General features: G+C 40.3%; 1 protein-coding gene across 1 annotated transcript in view; it reads left to right on the top strand.

Moving 5' to 3' along the window:
- The first annotated feature begins 1,074 nt into the window (after positions 1 to 1,074).
- The window catches only part of lonrf2 (LON peptidase N-terminal domain and ring finger 2), a 28,766-nt gene continuing 8,550 nt past the window's right edge, over positions 1,075 to 21,290 (top strand). Inside the window, exons 1-9 of the mRNA XM_067986235.1 lie at positions 1,075 to 1,967; positions 4,192 to 4,310; positions 4,440 to 4,562; positions 4,925 to 5,086; positions 5,700 to 5,895; positions 6,418 to 6,517; positions 8,373 to 8,487; positions 10,615 to 10,736; positions 18,557 to 18,715. Of these exons, the coding sequence (XP_067842336.1) occupies positions 1,241 to 1,967; positions 4,192 to 4,310; positions 4,440 to 4,562; positions 4,925 to 5,086; positions 5,700 to 5,895; positions 6,418 to 6,517; positions 8,373 to 8,487; positions 10,615 to 10,736; positions 18,557 to 18,715 (1,823 nt within the window). The 5' untranslated portion in view covers positions 1,075 to 1,240. The remainder of the gene's footprint in view (positions 1,968 to 4,191; positions 4,311 to 4,439; positions 4,563 to 4,924; positions 5,087 to 5,699; positions 5,896 to 6,417; positions 6,518 to 8,372; positions 8,488 to 10,614; positions 10,737 to 18,556; positions 18,716 to 21,290) is intronic.

The raw sequence follows: 21,290 nt of genomic DNA on the forward strand, positions 1-21,290 counted from the left end.
TTTAAGGTGAGAGGGGAGAGATACAAAAGGGTCCAGAGGGGCAATTTTTTCACTCAAAGGGTGGTGAGTGTCTGGAACGAGCTGCCAGAGGCAGTAGTAGAGGCGGGTACAATTTTGTCTTTTAAAAAGCATTTGGACAGTTACATGGGTAAGATGGGTATAGAGGGATATGGGCCAAGTGCAGGCAATTGGGACTAGCTTAGTGGTATAAACTGGGCGACATGAACATGTTGGGCCGAAGGGCCTGTTTCCATGTTGTAACTTCTATGATTCTATGATTCTATGAAAAGAAAAGGGAGAGTGGGCACATGTAAATTTGGTTTACTGCCACTCTACCTCTCGATGTGGCGATGCCGGTGATGGACTGGGGTTGACAATTGTAAACAATTTTACAACACCAAGTTATAGTCCAGCAATTTTATTTTAAATTCACAAGCCTCCGAAAGCTTGTGAATTTAAAATAAAATTGTGAATTGTGAAATTGTGAATTTAAAATAAAATTGCTGGACTATAACTTGGTGTTGTAAAATTGTTTACAACTCTACCTCTCCTCCTTTAAGACGCTCCTTTAAACCTACCTCTTTGACTAAGCCTTTGGTCACTTGACCTAATATCTCCTTATGTGAGTAGGTGTCAAATTCTGTTTGATAATTGCTCCTGTGAAGCGCCTTGGGATGTTTTACTAAGTTAAATGCGCTATGTAAATGCAAGTTGTCGTTGATAACAGAGGCAACCCAGTATAATCCTTATCAATTTGTTAGAAAAGGCAGATGCCGGCCTGACCTGTCCCACATTTCCAGCATTTTGTGTTTTCAATTCAGATTTCCAGTAATTTTTATTTTCCTGGAAAGGGACGCCTTAGTTTCCATTCATTCATTTATTTATTTATTCCTTCCTTCCGTTACTTTGAAAAAAAATGTCGCCGTGTCCAAATAATCTCTTCTCTCATGAATAAATCAGATAAAGAGACCCGAAATAAATGTTCTATTTTTAAAGCCCCGAGGCTGAAATGCGCGGGTGTCAGCTCCCTACTATTGACTCAAAGAGACGTTACACAACAGCCTGGTTATATAAATGTCCCGAGAGGCGGCGGCCCAACGGCTGTGCGAGCGCGGGGGCGGGGCACGGAGCACGGAGCACGGAGGCCGGTCTCGCGAGGCGGAGCGCTTGGTGCTGAACGAATCGCCGCTCTTCTAACTCGGTCGGTGTCGGGGCGGACGGTCCTTGGCCGTTTAGAGCAATGGAGGTGTTGGCCGCTCGTACCGAGATGCTGGAGCTGGCGGACGAGGCTTTCCGGGCGAAGAACTACGAGCTGGCGGCCGATATCTACGAGTGTCAGCTGCTGGAGTTGGGCCCCGAGCGCCTCCTGTACCTGAGAAAGGCCGACGCTCTGTCCCGTTGCGACCGCTTCAATGAGGCCTTCGAGGCATATCAGAAGGCCGCGGACCTGGATCGGCTCCGGCCCGAGAACCTGCAGAATCTGTTGGATTGCATCGCCGACAACATCCGGAGTAAAGAGGTGCTGCTGAGCAGCAGGCCGCAGGCTCGCTGCCAAACCCGGGCCAGCGCCAGCGGTCCCGGGACCCCAGCTCACGGGGACGGGGATGGGGACGATGAAGAGGAAGCTGCCTCAGACCCGTTGACCTGCCGCATGTGCCGGGCGCTGCTCTTCGAGCCCATCTCGCTGCCGTGTGGACACACTTTCTGCCGGAGATGCGTGGAGAAGGAGACGGTGACCGAGTGTAGACTCTGCAAACTCCCCATTACTGTGCGCCCCGGGGTCGGGGCTGGGGGCGCGGCCTCCTCCGACCCAAATTTCAGGCTCAACGTGGTTCTGTGTAACTTGTTGGAGAAGTGGTTCCCGTCCGAGATCCGCGCTCAGCGACTGCAGGTCGAGGCGGACAAGCTGGTCAAGAGCCGAGATTACTCGGCCGCCCTACAGCTGTATGACCAGGCGCTTTCTCTGGGTAAGAGGGACATGCAGCCGCTCGAGGAAACACCGGGGAGGGTTGAAAGATGCGAAGTTTGCTCCCAGGGCTGATTGGCGTGGGAAGACTGGCTTGTTTTTTTTTTGGTGAGGGCAGATTAATAACGTAAAGCTGTTATGGGGCTTTTATGGATCTGATCTAGTTAAGACAGTTAAAACCTAAGTGACCTACTTCTGGATTAATTTACGTAATATGCTTGGTCGAAAGGAGGGGATGAAACTCGTTTATAAACATAGGAACTGAAAAGGAAATTTTAAAAAAATTCAGCGAATCACTTCTGTTACTCAACTGTTAAACACAAATAATAATTGGGTTTTTAAATGCCTTGTCATATACCCTGTTCGGTGCGATCTGAAGATGACCATACGAAACCCAAGTAGTTAATCTACTATAAAAGATAATTTTGTAACAAACTCCGTTTGACAAGTGCTTCTTGTTTAAAATATTGAATATTACCTTTTCCAAAGATTGCAGTGCGTTACAAGTTAATGCTTTCTTGAGGTTGAGAATGTTTGTTTTTTTAAGTCTCAACTTTGCAGGAAGTTTTAAAAAAATGCTATACACAATTATAACCTTTTTAGCTAGTGAAGGTTTATTGTCTTCTAGACACGTGACGAATCATGTGGATTGTTTTAACATAATTGGTATATCAGGGTTTGGAAACCAACCGTGATTAATTTTCTTTTGTTGTAAGAGTATCATCACATATATGTTGTGGGTTTAATGACATTGCTTTGGTTTTGGAAGCAGTACAAGTGCAGATTAGTCTGCTAACGTCCGATGATTGTAAACAATTTTACAACACCAAGTTATAGTCCAGCAATTTTATTTTAAATTCACAAGCTTTCGGAGGCTTCCTCCTTCCTCAGGTAAACGTTTACCTGAGGAAGGAGGAAGCCTCCGAAAGCTTGTGAATTTAAAATAAAATTGCTGGACTATAACTTGGTGTTGTAAAATTGTTTACAATTGTCAACCCCAGTCCATCACCGGCATCTCCACATAATGTCCGATGAGGTTTTGGAACACAAGCATTGTTTCTATAATTAAATTGTGATAGTGTTTTGAACAATATTAAATGACATGACTTATGCTATACTATGAATGTGTATATTTTGGAAGCTTTTTAAATAGAATTTAAAACTTCAATTAGCATCTCAGTGGATGATGCAGGATCAAGTGTAGTGATTTTTCATATGCCTATCTTCAGTGGGAGTGGGAATTCACTAGTGCAGTTTTTGAGTATAATTTATTTGGGCTTGTATAGGAGTTTCACTTAGCATTAACCAATGCTGTATTTGATTTGCAAGTCCTTGATGTAAGTGATGAATGCTAGTGAGAATTGTTCCCTTCCACAGCACTGGGTGATCCATCATTTTGCTAAGTTTTTAGATAGCTTTCATGGTGGTGCCTTTCAATCTTTTCTGTATATGAATAAATATCAACACACTCCCAAGAATGCCATGTGCTAACTTGAGCTTGAAGTTTGGGCATTTTATCTGAAGTTTGCTGTGCTGTTTTTACAGCTTTAAATAACAATGGTTTTCTATTTCTCAACAATTTCTAAAGATAATTTTGCTTTATTACATTTAAATCCGTATGCAGTTTTTAATCCTACGAGTGCCTGCTGTTGCAACTTGGTAGCACAAACTAGAGTGTTTTCTCCCAGGCAGGCAGCTCTGCTTAAGATTTCTTTTTACTGAAATTCCCACCTCCAATGGTCAAATGACCAGATATGTTCACAGATGTAATTTTTTTGCACTAAGCATTTACTTATCACTTTTTTGCTATTATTTACAAACTGACTTGTAGTAGTATAAGAATCCTGCAGCTTGGACTATACTGGCTGGAAGATGATCCACAATAACAAATTACCTACACTCAAAGTAGAATGGGATTGTGTTTAATGTGCAATTTAAAAAAAAAAGAAAAAAATGTGGTTGCTGTTTATGGAAAAAATTGAGTTTTAGTAGCTTATTTCAAAAACTGGTGGTTAGACTTAAGGCAGACTTTACAGTTGTCTGCATTAATACCGAGGAATGAAAACGCAGAGTATTTTTAATGTCAAGAAACTTGGCACCAGTCACAAGATGTGCAAGTCAAGTTATTAAATGATACTGAAAAAGATGATGTAGTAGACCATCTTTAATTTTGATATGTAAAACATTTTCTGCAAGTGAACTTTGTCCTTAATATATTTCCTCAGTACCCCATGACTACTTGATGCTGTGTTACCGTGCAGAGCTATACATAACTATAGGAAAATACGAGGAAGCACTTTGTGATGGAGATGTAGCATGTACGCTTAAACCACTAAAGACGAAGGTAAAGCATTGTATCATGGAATTTTTTTTTGGTCTGACTTGAGAACTGCATGTGTATTTTTGAATGGCGCAATTGGCCCTGCTCACACCTTTTATTATTCAGGTTTTTTTGTACCTGTTTTCCTGATAGGGGCATTTTTGGAAAGCTCAAGCTCTTATCGAAATGAGTAGAACGGAAGAAGCTTTAAAGGAGTATTTATACTGCATTGCTCTGAGACCAGACTGGAAATCTGTAAAACTAGAAGCACAAAAGGTAATTTATGTTCATTATTCTCCTGATCCTCATGAGTTCTTCAACCACATATGTTCCAGGTTGGGCACTGGTGTGCCATCTTGCACCTGTGCTGTCCACTGGTCAGCTAGCATGAGCTACAAGTCACACAATATGAATAGAATGAGACAAAACTGGCTTCTCTCTTTCACTTGTGGAGGAAAGAAAATGCGTTGCTATGTGGTCTATCTAGCAGCTCGGCTTAGAACTGCTAACTTGCCCATATAACAAGTGGGTCAGTGTGTTTGGTAGTCCAGAAGTTTTCAAAACGTTCTACTTGTTTATTATACATCTTTATTGGATGATCTAAATGAGATATTCATTGACTTTCATTTCCATCATAGATCTTGTGTGATATGTTTTCACCTGTCTTGGAGAATATGCAGGACACTCTACCAACCAACATGCGACCGCAATCATCTTGCACAAGACCTAAGCCTACTTTTCTCAGCACTTTTAGTTCTGCCTCAGTTGCCAGAGACAGTACAGTTGCTGGGCCTTCTGAGGTATACATTCTAACTTTTAAGTGTCTGCAAATATAAATTTAGTGAAAACAGGAAACTGATCAAATTCAGACTAAACAAATAACACTTTGTATTCTACTTTTTCCAGTAATGCCTAGAAACTTAACATAGAACTTAATTTCTGCGATGAATATCTGTTTTATTCTGGACCAAATCCAAGGTTCAGATTGGATAGGATGAACCTGGTTAGTTCCACTTGACAATTTGAAATAGGAAACTGCAGTTAGTGTTAGATAATGTAAAATGGAAGCATTGCTCTTCAGAAAGTGTTAGCCCAAATAGAACATGGGGTATGTTGTACAAATAGCTAGCCGATTAAAATCAACCCAAGTTTAGCCTCTGCAGAAGCTTGTAGATTTTGAGGTAGTGGTGAGAAAACTTTCAATATAGAGCTTCTAATGTATATGCAGAAATTCTTGGTTTGAGAGCAGTTATTCAGTGACTTGTACATTAATAACTTAGAATTATATGAATGAATCTTGACTGTATTGTCAACTAAGAATTGCCTTTTATTTATGTTCTTAAAAAAAAAAGTGGCCCACGTGTGTTTGGATTTCAAATTGTGACATTCCTTACATTTTTTTTTCCATGCTAGGTTTTGTTCAAAATTTCAGCAAAAGAATCAAACACATCAAGTCAAATAAAGAAAAAGTCCAAGGCACCATTAAGTGAAACCTCTGTGCCAACTGAAGCAGTTCCATCTAGTTTATGTAATGGCAGCCAAAAGAGAAAGCTATTTGAGACAGAGATCTGCCACAGCTTCAAAACGTCCAGCAAAATGGCTAAAAAAGGTTTGATTGATATTTTGATATTCAGTTTTTGAGTGCATGCCTGACTTAGTCACTTTTTAAGTTTAGTACTTGACTATAATTTTTTCCCTGCAGAATAAACAAAATGGATGGGTGGAGATTCAGAAGTTTTTCTGAGGATTTGTGAAGCTGTTTACAGGCTAGGCACAAAACCACTAAGTGTCCAGATAGTGTAATTGCAGTGTGTCAAATTTACATAGGCGTTTGCCATGATAATTGTGAATGTTAGAACTTATAATAGAAAAAATTGACAGCGCGATATAAACATGACAAGAACTCAAGTGGAGCAGACATAAAGTGCTTTCGGGTGCAAGATTTTAAAATATTTATAGATAATCAAATTTCATCTTTCAATTTCCCAAGATGAAGTGAAGGAACATTTTGTAAAGCTTGAACATGTCAAAATTTAGTCTTGCTAAAATGAGACCATTAGAAGGAAGCTACAAGCTTTTTGTGTATTTACTGTGGTTTTAAAAATATTATCATTTTTTCCTCCTAAATTAGATGAATTTGTACCTATGAAATTTGACAATTTTAAAGCATCAAGGGAGATTCCCAATGAACTCGTGGATCCATCTGATTTTGAATGCTCTCTTTGTATGAGGTATTTAAGTTTTAAATATCTTTTCCAAATATCTGTGCAATAAATTGATTAGATATTAGCTTTGAACGCTGTATAAAATGTAGAATTCAAAATTTGATTTTAAACCATTCCTCAATTTTTCAACTTTTCTGTGTAGAGTACCTTTGTGACTCGGTGCTAGAATATGTTCTGTTTATGACCAAAATAGCCTTAGAATCATTAAGTGACTTTTTCAAGATGACTTCTGAAGAGCTAAATTCTGGAGATATGCGTGAGCTGCACTTTTGCAAGGGTGCGGAGCTACGGTAATGAGCAGGTGAGGTTTCACTGAATCGGCGTAAAAGGTCAAGGAAATTTGGGCATAGCATATAAATGGATGATGGATGTAAGTTACTTACTCCCAAATTTCCTCAATCTGTTACGTTGAAAATCGGCATTGCACCATACATGCGTTGTTCCAGGCCAATGTTGTGTATTATACCGATTAAAAGTTTAGTATCAAATGGAACTTGTTTGGTTATGTGTCGAGGAGGAGAAAAGGCCATCAAGTCAATATGTGCTGGCAGCCATCTTCGGCTGATTTCATCTCCATTTGCCAATACTTTCCCCAACCTCCTGAGAGAGGCAGAAAACCAGACCTGTAGTTAATTCAAGAATAAACTTTGATCCCTCATGTGCAATCAAGCAAGCCCTAGGAGGTTCCAAAACCATTAATTACCCAAAATAATTTACTTTCCGCTTACTGTGATCACCTCTTTTTGCAAAAGTATGTCTGTTGTCGTCTTGAACAACTATAAAGAATCAGTCTTTACTACGTTTTCTGGAATCCTATTCAGTCAATCGCCTGCCTGTAAACTAAAACTTCCAGACATCCAACCTCGTTGCCTGTTTCCTCAGTTTGAGTGGCCCCTAGTTCTACCTGTCCTTGTCACCTCAAATACACTGTCTACTTTTATGTTGTCCATGCCTTTGACAATCTTAAATACCTGGATTGGATCCCCTCTAAGTCTCCTTGTCTCGGGTGAGTACAAACCCAAGCATCAAGTCTATTTTCACATCAATGCACTCAGACCGAGGATCATCCTTGTTGCCTGTGTCTGTACCCTTTCCAGAGTCTCACTATCCTGCCTGAGGTGGGAGGAACCAAAAATGGACACTACTCCAAATGAGATCTTAACTCTACCGTTGTCCTAATTTTGTAACAAAGGGTCCGAGCAACACAACCTAGGGATCTAAGTTTTACTCCCTTTGTTGCTTGTAACCTACTCCCATTCATGTTATATTTCAAGCCCTTAAGTGTGCAGTTGCCTTATATTAAAGACCATGTGCCAATTTTGGGCCCACTTCCCCGATCTATCTAACTCCATTGGTATGCTGTTGCCTTCCAAGGTCCTGAATCTTCTTCACAATTTGGTTTCATTGGCAAATTTAAATACTGTGCTGCCAATGCAAATTTCCAGATCATTAATGAATAGAATGGAATCTAATGCTGGACCCCGGCACACCCCACTTATGACTGGATACCGTTGGGAAGCTACCCCATTGCTTACAGCTAGTTCATTACCCACCTTTTCATTTCACAATCTTGAACCCTGAAGAAGAGAAGCAGAAGTTGTCCCATTTAAGAAATGAGAGTTTATCTCCACGCAGAGTGCAAAAAAAATTGTATATGTAGACATCAATGCACACTCAGTCTGAATGGTTAAGCTTTCCTCGCAGCGTAAATGGCCATTGTAGCAGCATCCGATCTGCCAGTCCAACTTACATTGAGCTTCATTATCTGTAATTCTATAATTTATTTGTAACTTGAGCTCTGATTTAAAGTGATGGAACATTTTACACCTGCATAAAATTCAGTTTTTATTTTTTTCCACAGGTTGTTCTATGAACCTGTCACCACTTCTTGTGGACACACCTTCTGTTTGAAGTGTCTGGAACGCTGTCTGGATCATAATTCTAGCTGCCCACTCTGTAAGGAAAATGTAACAGAGGTTAGTCTTGCGTGTTATTAAATAAACAAAATTTGTACTATACTGGCAGTAGTTCCACTAATTTTCATAAATGAGTGAAAGAATTCAATTGTCCGGTATTTTTATCACTCTAAATTCTAGCATCTAGTGGAAGTAAGGCACTGCTTGCAGTGCAGTTAATTATTGCAAGGTCTTTTGGAATAGATAACTGGCTCACTGTCACTAGACATGCTGGGGGTGGAGAAGAAAAATGAATGAGTCTGTTGGCTTCAATTATTAGTGTAATCCCTTTCAATAATTAATCTTTGTTAATACTTTTACATCAATAATCATACAATTTATGGCAGATGTGCAGTTCTCTCATTTTCCCTGCATTTTCTCGTAAAGCTAGGGTTCTCCACAGACCCAACAGCATTGGAGTCCCACATTTTCATAGGATCACGAGATACTATTGGTGACGAAATTGGCCAAGTGACAGGAAACTGTAGTGGTGAACGGTTGTTTTTCGGACTGGAGGAAGGTATACAGTGGTGGTCCCCAGGGGTTGGTACTGGGATCACTGCTTTTCTTGATGTATAATAATGACTTGGGTGTACAGGGCACAATTTCAAAATTTGCAGATGACATTGAGAAGAATAGTGATAGAATTCAAGAGGACATCGACGAGCTGGTCGAATGGGTGGACATGTGGCAAATGAAATTTAACGCAGAGAAGTGCGAAGTGATACGTTTTGGTAGGAAGAACGAGGAGAGGCAATATAAATTAAAGGGTACAATTCTAAAGGGAGGTGCAGGAACAGAGACCTGGGTGGGGGTATATGCGCACAGGCCGTTGAAGGTGGTTGGGCAGGTTGAGAAAGCCGTTTTTGAAAAAAAAAGCATACAGGATCCTGGGCTTTATAAATAGAGGCATCGAGTACAAAAGCAAGGTGGTTATGATGATCCTTTATAAAACACTGGATCGGCCACAACTGGAGTATTGTGTCCAATTCTGGTCATCTCACTTTAGGAAGGATGTGAAGGCCTTGGAGAGGGTGCAGAAAAGATTTACTAGAATGGTTCCAGGGATGAGGGACTTTAGTTACGTAGATAGACTGGAGAAGCTGCGGTTGTTCTCCTTAGAGCAGAGAAGGTTGAGAGGACATTTGATAGAGGTGCTCAAAATCGTGAGGGGTTGAGACAGAGTAGATAGAGAGAAACTGCTCCCATTGGCGGAAGGGTTGAGAACCAGAGGACACAAATTTAAGGTGCTTGGCAAAAGAACCAAAGGTGACGAGGAAAAACTTTTTTATGCACAGAGTGGTTATGATCTGGAATGCACTGCCTGAAAGGGTGGTGGAGGCAGATTCATTCGTGACTTTCAAAAGGGAATTGGATAAGTACTTGAAGGGAAAAAATTTGCAGGGCTACGGGGAAGTGGGACTAGTTGGATTGCTCTTGTATAGAGTCAGCAGGTGTTCGATGGGCCGAATGCCCTCCTACTGTGCTGTAACCATTCTATGATTCTATTTTATGGTTTTTCACTTGCCTGCAAATACGCATATCTTGATTAGGAGTGATGGGATCAAAGGCAGATTGTGATTGCGAATTGGTCATTTGAGTGCCTCTTTTGGGACTGCTACTATATCCATAAAAATGCTTTGTAGACTTGGTTGTGCTTTAGTTTGCTTTGTAGCAGCCTAAAAGGAATATATACACCCTGTTAGTTAACTTAGTCTCTGTCCATCACTCTGCCTTGAAGGGCCCCAGATGTTTGGAAGCTTGAAGGGATCCATGTAATTTGAAAAAGAAAAGTGTCCTTGGCAAGTATTTTGGGAATACGGAATAGAAATTTTGAGGTTCTAGGCTTCAGCTCTTAAAATGTCGATCCTTGCAATAATTAACTTGTCTGCTAATTTTCTAGTTTTCTTTACCTTCAGTTTTTGTATGCACTATCTTCTGATTTATTAAAGACCAAAATAATATCTTCGGTATTAAACAGAGTATTCCAATGATCATGCAGGCACAAATAGCTTTTAAGATATTGAATGTTTTCAAAGATGCTTTCCGGGTTAAGTTTTTAAAAAAAAAACTACAGCATTACATGTTTATCCATCCAATTAGACTTACTAATGAACTGTAACATTTCTTTATTTTCATTTTTTGCAGTATTTGGTAACGAGAGCTTTCAGTAAGACATTCTTGACAGAAGAACTGATTGTTCGGTATCTGCCTGAAGAATTAAATGACAGGAGGAAGCTTCATGAAGAAGAAATGAAGGAACTATGCAGGTGTGTGAAACTTCATATCTGGTTTTAATGACTAGGTTAAAGAATTAAATTCCATTATCCTGAAACTTCCTGAAAATTTGTGCCATAGTAATGGCGCATTCCATTATAATGCAGATATTCCAGGAAATCATGGTGTGAATGATATGCCATTAGTTATGCCAGGCCATAATTTGTTTGGACTTTTGTGCCACTCCGCAGAGACCTTCGCTAAAAGTTGTTATAGCCCCGCCCCCATCAAAATTAATGGCAACCGCAAATTTGCTGAATTAACTCTACTTTGATTGCTGCTGCCACTTAGACCGTTACAGAATGGCGCTGGTAGGTTACTCAATGGTGCTGGAGGGCTCAGAATCTGAAGAGGACTGAGCGGTTGCAAATGTTACACCCTTGTTCAAGAAACGGGAGAGGGATAAACCCGGTAACTATAGGCCGGTCAGCCTAACGTCGTTGGTGGAGAAACTCCCAGAGACCAAAATCCGGGACAACATTATTAGTCACTTAGAAGAACATGGGTTAATAAATGCCTTTAACAAATCCATGTTGACTGTCAAATAGTGTCTGACAAACTTGATTGAGTTCTTTGATGAAATAACGGGAGAAGGTCGATGAAGGTAGTGCAGTTGAAGTTGTGTATGTGGACTTTCAAAAGGCGTTCGATTAAAGTGCCGCACAATAGACTGGTTAGCAAAATCAAAGCCTGTGTGATTAAAGGGACAGTGGGAGCGTGGGTATGAAATTGGCTGAGACATAAAGCAGAAGGTAGTGGTGACAGTCGTTTATCACAGTGGTGTCCCCTAGGGTTTGGTATTAGGACCACTGCTCTTTTTGATGTATATTAATGACCTGAACTTGGGTATAGGAGGCAAAATTTCAAAGTTTGCAGATGACACAATACTTGAAACAGTGAGGAGGATAGTAGCAGACTTCAGAAAAACATAGACTGGTAAAACGGGCAGACACATGGCAGATTAAATTTAATGCAGAGAAATGTGAAGTGACACACTTTGGAAAGAAGAATGAGGAGAGGCAGTATAAAGTAATTATGTAATACAAAAAAATACTAAATAACTCAAAGGGCAATAAACTTGCATGTCGAGAGTTACAAACACGTAAAGTTAATGGACTGTGACTTTTATGGAAATGTTAAATAACCTGTTCCATTCCATCTCCCGTCCTGGCAACTTAGCTGTGTATCGGACATTGGCTTCACTGCATCTGAATTGTTGCTATGCTTGCTGTAGTGTATTCTAATCAGTTCTCCAGCAAATTTTTGGCGTAAATTTGCCACTGGAAGATCGAGGCGCATAATGGTCGGTCTTATGGCATTTGGAGCCAAATGTGCCATTCCAGGAAATTCGGTGCCATTTAGTCATACCAGGAGGAAATTATCGTTTGGCCTTCCCTTGCTGTTTTATACTCTTTAAAAATGCTAATAGTGGGGAACAGGCATAATAAGTAGAACGTTTGAACATCCATTGACAATGCTAATGTTGAGCTGCTTCTGTTCTCCATTCGTGTCAGGTCTCAGCTGTAGCTTATTGGTAGCACACTCCCCTCTGAGTCAGAAGGTTGTGGGCTCAAGACTCACTCCAGAGATTTGAGCACAAAATCTAAGCTGACTGTGGGAATGCTGCACTTTCAGATGCAACGTTAACCCGAGGCTCCATCTGTCGTATCGGGTGGCTGTAAAAGATCCCCTGGCACTATTTCGAAGAAGAGCAAGGGCGTTTTCCTCGGTGTCTTAGCCAGTAGTTATCCCTCAATCAACATCACTAAGACACATTATTTGGTCATTATCACATTGCTGTTTGTGGGACATAAGAACATAAGAAATAGGAGCAGGAGTAGGCCATCTGGCCCCTCGAGCCTGCTCCGCCATTCAGTAAGATCATGGCTGATCTTCTACCTTAACTCCACTTTCCCGCCCGATCCCCGTTTCCCTTGATTCTTAGTGTCCAAAACTAAGTCAGAAGGTTGTGGGTTCAAGTCCCACTACAAAGATTTGAGCACAAAATCTAGGCTGACTATGGGAATGTTGGACTTTTGGATGAGACGTTAAACCGAGGCCCCATCTGCAGTCTCGGGCTTTGCAATTCACAACTTAGAATCATAGAAATTTACGGCACAGAAGGAGGCCATTCAGCCCATCATGTCTGTGTCAGCCGAGAGATCTATCCAGCCTAATCCCACTTTCCAGCTCTTGGTCCGTAGCCTTGTAGGTTACGGCGCTTCAAGTGCATATCCAAGTACTTTATAAAAGCGATGAGGGTTTCTGCCTCTACCATCCTTTCAGGGAGGGATTTCCAGACCCCCACCACCCTCTGGGTGAAAAAAATTCTCCTCCACTCCCCTCTAATCTTTCTACCAATTACTTCAAAGGGAAATTTTATTTTAAAGATGGCCCACGAGCCATTTTTGGATGTGTTAAAACTGTTTGTTTGTGAAATTAAAACTCAAGGTGACTCTAGATAGTAATGTATAAATATTTGTTAAACAAGAGGCGAATCAGTGTGGCTTAAGGTGTGGTATAGGAAGAAAGGTTTCACAGTCCTGGAGCATTGGAACTATTTTGGGAACTATACAGATAAGATGTCCCTCACCTGAATCAATGACATCTTTACCTGAACTGAGTTAGAAAGGCTTTAAACTAGTGGGAGCGGGGGGAAGGAAGACAGTTGAAAGCAGAGCAGACCACCAACTAAGATGATTTAGGGAAAATAGACTAAAGATTGTGAAGGATGACTTAAGTGTTCATATGAATGCAAGGAATTTAAGGAACCAAATGGGTCAACTGGTTGGGATAGTGAATAGGGAGCAAGTGGGCATTATAGGAATAATTGAATCTTGACACAAGAAGGCAGATAAGTGAGGAATGAGCCTGCAGGGTTTTGTTTAGTAAAGACAAAGGGAAGATTGAAGAGGGTTGGGGCTATTGATCAGCTAGGGGTTATCTGTTACTGAGAGGGTGTTGGATTTGGAAGATGAATAAGGGGAAGAAGTTAGTGATTATAAAAAATATACTATCGACCACCAGCAGTCCAAAGGAGGTGGATGCACTGCTGTGGGGAGCCATAATATAGATTAGTACTTGGTCCACTATTGTAATTATGGACGATTTCAATCTTACGCAACGTTGTTTAGGGGTTATGGGGAGCGGGCAGGAAATTGGACATGAATTTAGATTTGAGGTTGGGTCAGATCAGCCATGATCTTATTAAATGGCGGAGCAGGCTCGAAGGGCCGATTGGCCTACTCTTGCTCCTATTTCTTATGTTCTTATGATTGGGATGTACAAAAGAGGCAGTCTGTGTGAGCAGGAATTCATTGGTTATGCAGGACTTGTTTTAAAATGGTATGTGTGGAAACCTACAAGGGAGAGTGCAATATTAGATTGGTTTTCAGAGACTTCTAAGCTAAGTAAGGGATCTGGGACCTAGTTGAGGACCAAGCATAAAAGCAAGTTTATTTAAAAAGCTAAATTTTAGTTGAGCTAACTTTTAAGGCCATGACTAAATGTGTGAAAACATTAAAATAGGAGGAAATATTTAGGAAAAAAAAGATGTGGAAGGAAAATGTTTAAAGGGATTTTTATTTTTTTTAGGATGCTGAAGTAAGTTTTGAACAAGTGCAGATAAGTTAATGGAAGGCATTAGGAAAGAGAAAACATTTTTTAAATATTCAGGAATGGAGCAGGATAGGGAGATCCATAAAGATGAGGCTGAGAAATGCAAAGAAATTGAGAATTTGAGAGGAGGAAAATATTGCTGCCAACGTAGAGACCAACAAAGCCTTCAGATATGGCAGATCTGAGCAAAAGGTAGAAAGAGACTGGGTCACTAAAGACATGACAGTGAGGCAGTAGTGACTGAGGACAGGAAAACAGCTGAAATACTAAATTGTTACTTTATAAGCGTTCACAAATGAAATGGAGAAATGCCAAAAGTGAAAATGTGGTTTGATGGTGAGTGCAGATATATTGGGGAATTTGCAGAAGCTCAAGGTCGATAAAGCTTTGGCTCTGATGACTTTCATCCCAGGATTTTGAAGGAGTTGACTCAGGAGATTGATTCCTCTCACTGATTACTTTCCAGAGCTGACTGATCACATCCCAGAGGATTGGAAAGTAGCAAATGTGTTTTTTTTTAAAAAAAAGCCTGCAGGTGAATTGTCAAACTTAGATTTGTAAGCTTTTCCTCGATATATGGTTAAATTGTTTGAAACTATGGTGAGGGATAGTATAAGGGATCGTCTTGAGCAAAAGGAGTTAGAGATAGCATAGTTTTAGGAATGGCAGAATGTGCTTTAACAATTTATTGGATTTAGAAGTTTACAACGCAGAAGGGGGCCATTTGGACCACTGTCTGTTCCAACTCTTTGCTAGAGCTAAACTAATCCCATTGCCCTGCTCTTTCTCTTCCTCCCCCACCCCCCAATAGCTCTGTATCTTAGTCTGCTTCAAATATTTATCCAATTTTCCCATAAAGGTTGAACTGGCCTTTGCTTCAACACACCCTCTGGCAAAGCGTTCTGTGCCCCAACAACCATCAAGAAATTTCTCCTAACCCATCTCATTGTTCAAGTATTTTTAGATTTCTTTGAGGATGTTACAGATCTATTGGATGGGGTGAGACGGTAGATGTTATACCTGGATTTCAAAAGGCATTTGTCACTGTCCTACATAATAGACAGCTACATGACGTTCAGATCCATAGAATAGATGCCAATGTATTGGACCAGCTGATAGCAACAAGTTGTGCATGGTGGAGTATCTGGGTGGCAGCTGGTTGTTAGTAATGTGCCAAAGGGCTTGGTGCTGGGACAGCTGTTTGTATAATTTTTATAAATGATTTGGAGGCTGGAATCAAGTCTTGGATGTCTAAGTTTGCAGCAGACACAAATTCGGAGCAGACGCAAATGTACACGAATCCAAAAGGATCGTAGTAGGATAAGTTGGGCCTGCGGACAGAGAAGTGGAAGGTGCAGTTTAATATGGAGAAGTGTACAATTATATAATTTAGAAAAGATAGTTGAATTATGTGCCAAATGGAAAAATGCTGGTGATATCACATCAAAATAAATCTGGGTGTTTGTTGGACAGATTAAAAGGACCAGTACAGTGGGGTTTGGGTGAGCAGGTCAGTACAATGTTAACGAGCAATTAGGAAAGCAAACAATGTATAGCAATGGATGTAACTTGGAAGTCAAAAAATAACTCTGAAATCATATCTGGTCTTGGTGAGACCACATCTGTAGTATTGTGTGCAGTTTTGATTTCTTTTTCTATAAAAATGTTAACTTATTGTAGGGAGTGCAATTCTAGAATTAAGAGAACAGCTATGAGAAGAGGCTAGCTACCCTGGGCATATCTATTTTACAAAGAGAAAATGAAGGAGCAATTTGATAGAAGCATTTACGATTGAGGGATTTAGAGAATCTGGATTCAAGTAAGTTTTTTCTGTTGTGTATAAAATTCAAAAACAAGGGGTTGTAGTTTCAAATTAATGATGGCGAAAGAATGGAAAATTAGGCAATTTGTTTTCAGTAAAATAATTAAATAGTTATCAGCTTGCATTTCCAGCGACTTACATGGCAAAAACATTTTGAGCTGAAGAATGCAGGAGAAAGTCTAACCGGGGCTGCGAGATGCCCTGCTCCAGCAACTTCTGGGCCATTAATTGTCTTCTCATACAGATACCAACTGACTTGTGTATTTCCAGCATTTTTGTGGATTTTAAATTTCAGATGTCCAGCGTTTGCAGTTTTTTTTATAACTCTTTCACTGTAATAGCTTACATAACTGTGTACTTGTTTAATGACAGTAGGGAAAATATACTTGTATAGGAAGTAATAAGTAGAATTTGGAGGTGGTCCTTTGTTCAGGCTATCTTTTCAGTAAATGGGCTATTGGCAGCAGTGATGAATGTACTGAAGAGTAATTCTTTTGAAAGCCCTCAATAATTTCAATATTGCTAAGATTGGCTAATTCAGGTAACAATTAAATCCTCTTTCCTCGGTCTAAGAATGCCATATTAATTCTTATGTTAATCAACAGGGTTCTGGAAGTGGGTCTCTGGATTCTGTGCTTTCAGGCCTATCCAGTTTCTTATTGAGAAAACTAAGTTTGACAGTGGGATATTGTATTAATGTTCTGATCTTGAGTATTTTTCCCTGGATTAAAACAAACTAGCACCGTTAGTCATTATTTGCAAGTGGGGACATTGTTGGAGATCTCATTGTTTGCCTGCCTACGGTTTTCTAACTAAACATGTGGAAGAATCATTAAGTTGCATCTTTGGTGACTGTATTGAATTCCATGATGATTTGTTGTCTTGGGAGGGCTAAAAAATAACTAGGAAATTGTCATAGAATATTGTTGCCATGCAACTGAATCCTGCAGATTAACTCTCTATGGATTTAGCGCTCACAATTTTCAGCATATGTAAGGTTGTCCATCTCAATATTGAAGAGTACACTGTATTTTCAGTCTTTGGCTGTCTGTGAGCCTGGCATGGAGGCACTGGGATCATTGCTGCCTGGGTACCAAATGTGCCTAGCACAGTGTACACCTTGTGCTGTAAGAATTTTTTGGTGCACACTGCATGACTCAGTGGGAGCGTGCAGAGGAATAACTGGCACCAGCAACTCTCAGACTGTTGGTTGCCTTTAAAGGGGAACTGGCATTGTTGTAAAATGTAGGAGCAAGGCATAGAGGCAGAATTGCACCACTGTGACATGATGCTTTGGAGTTGCTTCAGCAGGTGGTACTGTAGAAGTATAAATCTTTGTAGAGTAGAGGGGCCATTCCAGTTAAGAATATAATCAGAGCAACCTAGATGGAAGTTGGAGAGTTAATGCTGTCTGATTCATTGCACTACTAAATTATACTGTCATTAGTATGGTAATTCTAGGATTTATCACTAGGTATAGAATATAAAATCCATGTGGTAAAGATGAGCCTATATAAAATCTTCAGAGTACCATGTGCACAATTGGGCTCCACAGTGTAGGAGGGTTATTGAGGCTTTAGAGAGGGCACAGTGCAGATTCACCAGGATTCTGTCTGGTATGAGAAAATAAAAATATGAAGAAAGGCTTGAAAAATTGGGTCTTTTTTCATTAGATATGATAGGTGTTTAAAATAATATGGAAGGGGCGGGGTAGATAGAAACAGACTTTTCAGTGGTTGAGGGTTCAAGAACAAGGGACATTAAATGCAAGAGATTTAGAACAGATAGCAGGAGATACTTCTTTACATGGAGTTGTGAGGCTGAGAAATTCATTTCCAGGATTAATGGTCGAGGCAGAAATGCAACAATCAAGATTAGATTGGATAGGTGGATGAAAGAAAAACGGTTGAAGGGATTATGGGAACAAAGCGGGTAAATGTGATTAGAACTATTTGCTTACATGAAGGGTAACTCCAACGTGGACTGGTTGGGCCAAATGACCTGTTTCACTATTGTAACTTCGATATTTGTGTATATGTTCTTAAATTTAAATAAAAACTTGGACTCCATCTAGTGGTCATTGTATAGAGTGCTTTCTATCCAGCAATCATTTTAATGTTTTAAAAAAAAATCCAGTTTAGAGGGATGCTCCACTACTGGTTGATATTTATCTCCACTTTGACACTTTAATTATAGAAAAACGCCAGAGTCAGTTTTCTAATTACTGTCACCCACTCAATCCCCTATAAAGTTTTGATGTTTTACATTGCAGGTGCTATTCACTTGGTCTTTTCTAATACTTCTACAACCAATTAGACCAGCAATAGAAGCAAGAGAACAGTGAGTGAAATGTGTCTTTATTTGCTCTTGTAGCCTAAATGAAGATGTTCCAATTTTTGTCTGCACCATGGGCTTCCCAACTATTCCATGCCCTCTTCATGTTTTTGAACCACGTTATCGGCTCATGATTCGCAGGTGTATGGAAACGGGCACCAAGCAATTTGGAATGTGCATTGGAGATGAACTTAAAGGGTAAGGATGGATAGATATATATATATTTGTGTGTGTGTGTGTGTGTGTGTTGCTAGCTTGTAATGGCTCTTAGAGAGAACCTGAATATATATGTAAGTGTCAGCCTTAGCTCAATGGTAGCACTCTTGCCTCTTCAATTTGAAGGGTGTGGGTTTAAGCCCCACTCCAGAGGCTTGACTGCATTAATTAAGGCCGACATTTGAGTGCTGCATTGTCAGGTGCCATTTTTCAAATGGAATGTTAAACTGAGACCCTGTCTGCTTGCTCAAGTGGACATGAAAAAACCCAATGGCACTGTTCAAAGAAGTGCTGTGGAATTCTGTGTCTTGACCAACATTTAACCCTTAACCAACACAGATTATCTGGTCATTTATCTCATTGATGCTGTGGGACCTTGCTGTTTGCAGATTGGCAGATCTGTTTGCCTACATTATAACAGTGACTACACTTCAAAAGTATTTCATTAGCTGTGAAGAGTTTTGGAATGTCCTGATAATGTGAAAAGTGCTATGTAAATGTGAGTTTGTTCTTCCAAGTCCTCGTGCGTTTGAGGTGAGTGGCATATGTAGTGTTTAAAAGGGAAAAAGTGAATCAGCTGCTAAGATTCTAGACTTGGGCAAGGCCGACTTCAATGGGATGAGACAGAGACTGTCCACAGTAAACTGGGCAAATCTGTTAATGGGTAAAACGACTGATGATCAGTGGGAAATGTTTAAAGAAACATTTAACGTGATACAGAATCGGTTTATATCCCTGAGGGGCAAGAACTCTACTTGCCAAAAAAAACAGCCAGGGACAACTAATGAGGTAAGGGGCAGTATAAGACATAAGGAAAGGGCATACAAAAAGGCAAAAAATGGCACAGATCCTGGCAAATGGGAAAGATACAAAGATCAACAAAGGGTCACACAAAACAGATAGTAAGGGCTACAAAAAGAGAGTATGAAAAGAAACTCGCAAGGGATATCAAAACCAATATGAAGAACTTTTATAGTTATATTAGGAAAAAGAGGGTGGTCAGGAGCAGTGTTGGCCCCTTAAAAACTGAAAGTGGGGATATTGTCATTGACAATGGGGAAATGGCGGACATGTTGAACAATTACTTTGCGGCAGTATTTACAGTCGAAAGAGGATAGCATGCCGGAAATCCCAAGAAAACTTATATTGAATCGGGGACAGGGGCTCGATAAAATTAACATAAGTAAAGCAACAGTAATGAAGAAAATAATAGCACTAAAGAGTGACAAATCCCCGTGACCAGATGGTTTCCATCCCAGGGTTTTAAAGGAAGTAGGTGAGCACGTTGCGGATGCCATAACTATAATCTTTCAAAGTTCTCTAGATTCAGGAACTGTCCCTCTAGATTGGAAAATTGCACATGTCTTTTTGAGAAAGGAGAGAGAGGGAAACCAGGGAATTATAGACCAGTTAGCCTAACATCTGTTGTGGGGAAAATGCTAGAGTCTATAATTAAGGATAGGGTGACTGAACACCTCGAGAGAGCCAGCATGGATTTGTGAAAGGTAGGTTGTGCCTGACAAACCTGATTGAATTTTTTGAAGAGGTGACTAAAGTAGTGGACAGGGGAATGTCAATGGATGTTATTTATATGGACTTCCAGAAGGCATTTGATAAGGTCCCACATAAGAGACTGTTAGCTAAGATAGAAGCCCATGGAATTGAGGGACAAGTACGGACTTGGTTAGGAAATTGGCTGAGCGAAAGGTGACAGAGAGTAGGGATAATGGGTAGGTACTCACATTGGTAGGATGTGACTAGTGGAGTCCTGCAGGGATCTGTCTTGGGGCCTCAATTATTCACAATATTTATTAACGACTTAGATGAAGGCATAGAAAATCGCATATCTAAGTTTGCCGATGACACAAAGATCGGTAGCATTGTAAGCAGTGTTGATGAAAACATAAAATTACAAAGCGATGTTGATAGATTAGGAGAATGGGCAAAACTGTGGCAAATGGAATTCAATATAGACAAATGTGAGGTCATCCACTTTGAATCAAAAAAGGATAGAACAAGGTACTTCCTAAATGGTAAAAAGTTAAAAACAGTGGATGTCCAAAGGGACTTAGGGGCTCAGGTACATAGATCATTGAAGTGTCATGAACAGGTGCAGAAAATAATCAAGAAGGCAAATGGAATGTTGGCCTTTATATCTAGAGGACTAGAGTACAAGGGGGCAGAAGTTATGCTGCAGCTATACAAATCCCTGGTTAGACTGCACCTGGAGTACTGTGAGCAGTTCTGGGCACCGCACCTTCGGAAGGACATATTGGCCTCGGAGGGAGTGCAGCGTAGGTTTACTAGAATGATACCCGGACTTCAAGGGTTAAGTTATGAGGAGAGATTACACAAATTGGGGTTGTATTCTCTAGAGTTTCGAAGGTCAAGGGGTGATCTGATCGAAGTTTATAAGATATTAAGGGGAACAGATAGGGTGGATAGAGATTTTAGGAGTAGGAGGCAGAGTCTAAAAATTAGAGCCAGACCTTTCAGGAGCGAGATTAGAAAACATTTCTACACCCAGGGTTGTAGAAGTTTGGAACACTCTTCCGCA

Source organism: Heptranchias perlo, chromosome 6 (genome assembly GCF_035084215.1).
Source record: "Heptranchias perlo isolate sHepPer1 chromosome 6, sHepPer1.hap1, whole genome shotgun sequence".
Lineage (NCBI taxonomy): Eukaryota > Metazoa > Chordata > Chondrichthyes > Hexanchiformes > Hexanchidae > Heptranchias > Heptranchias perlo.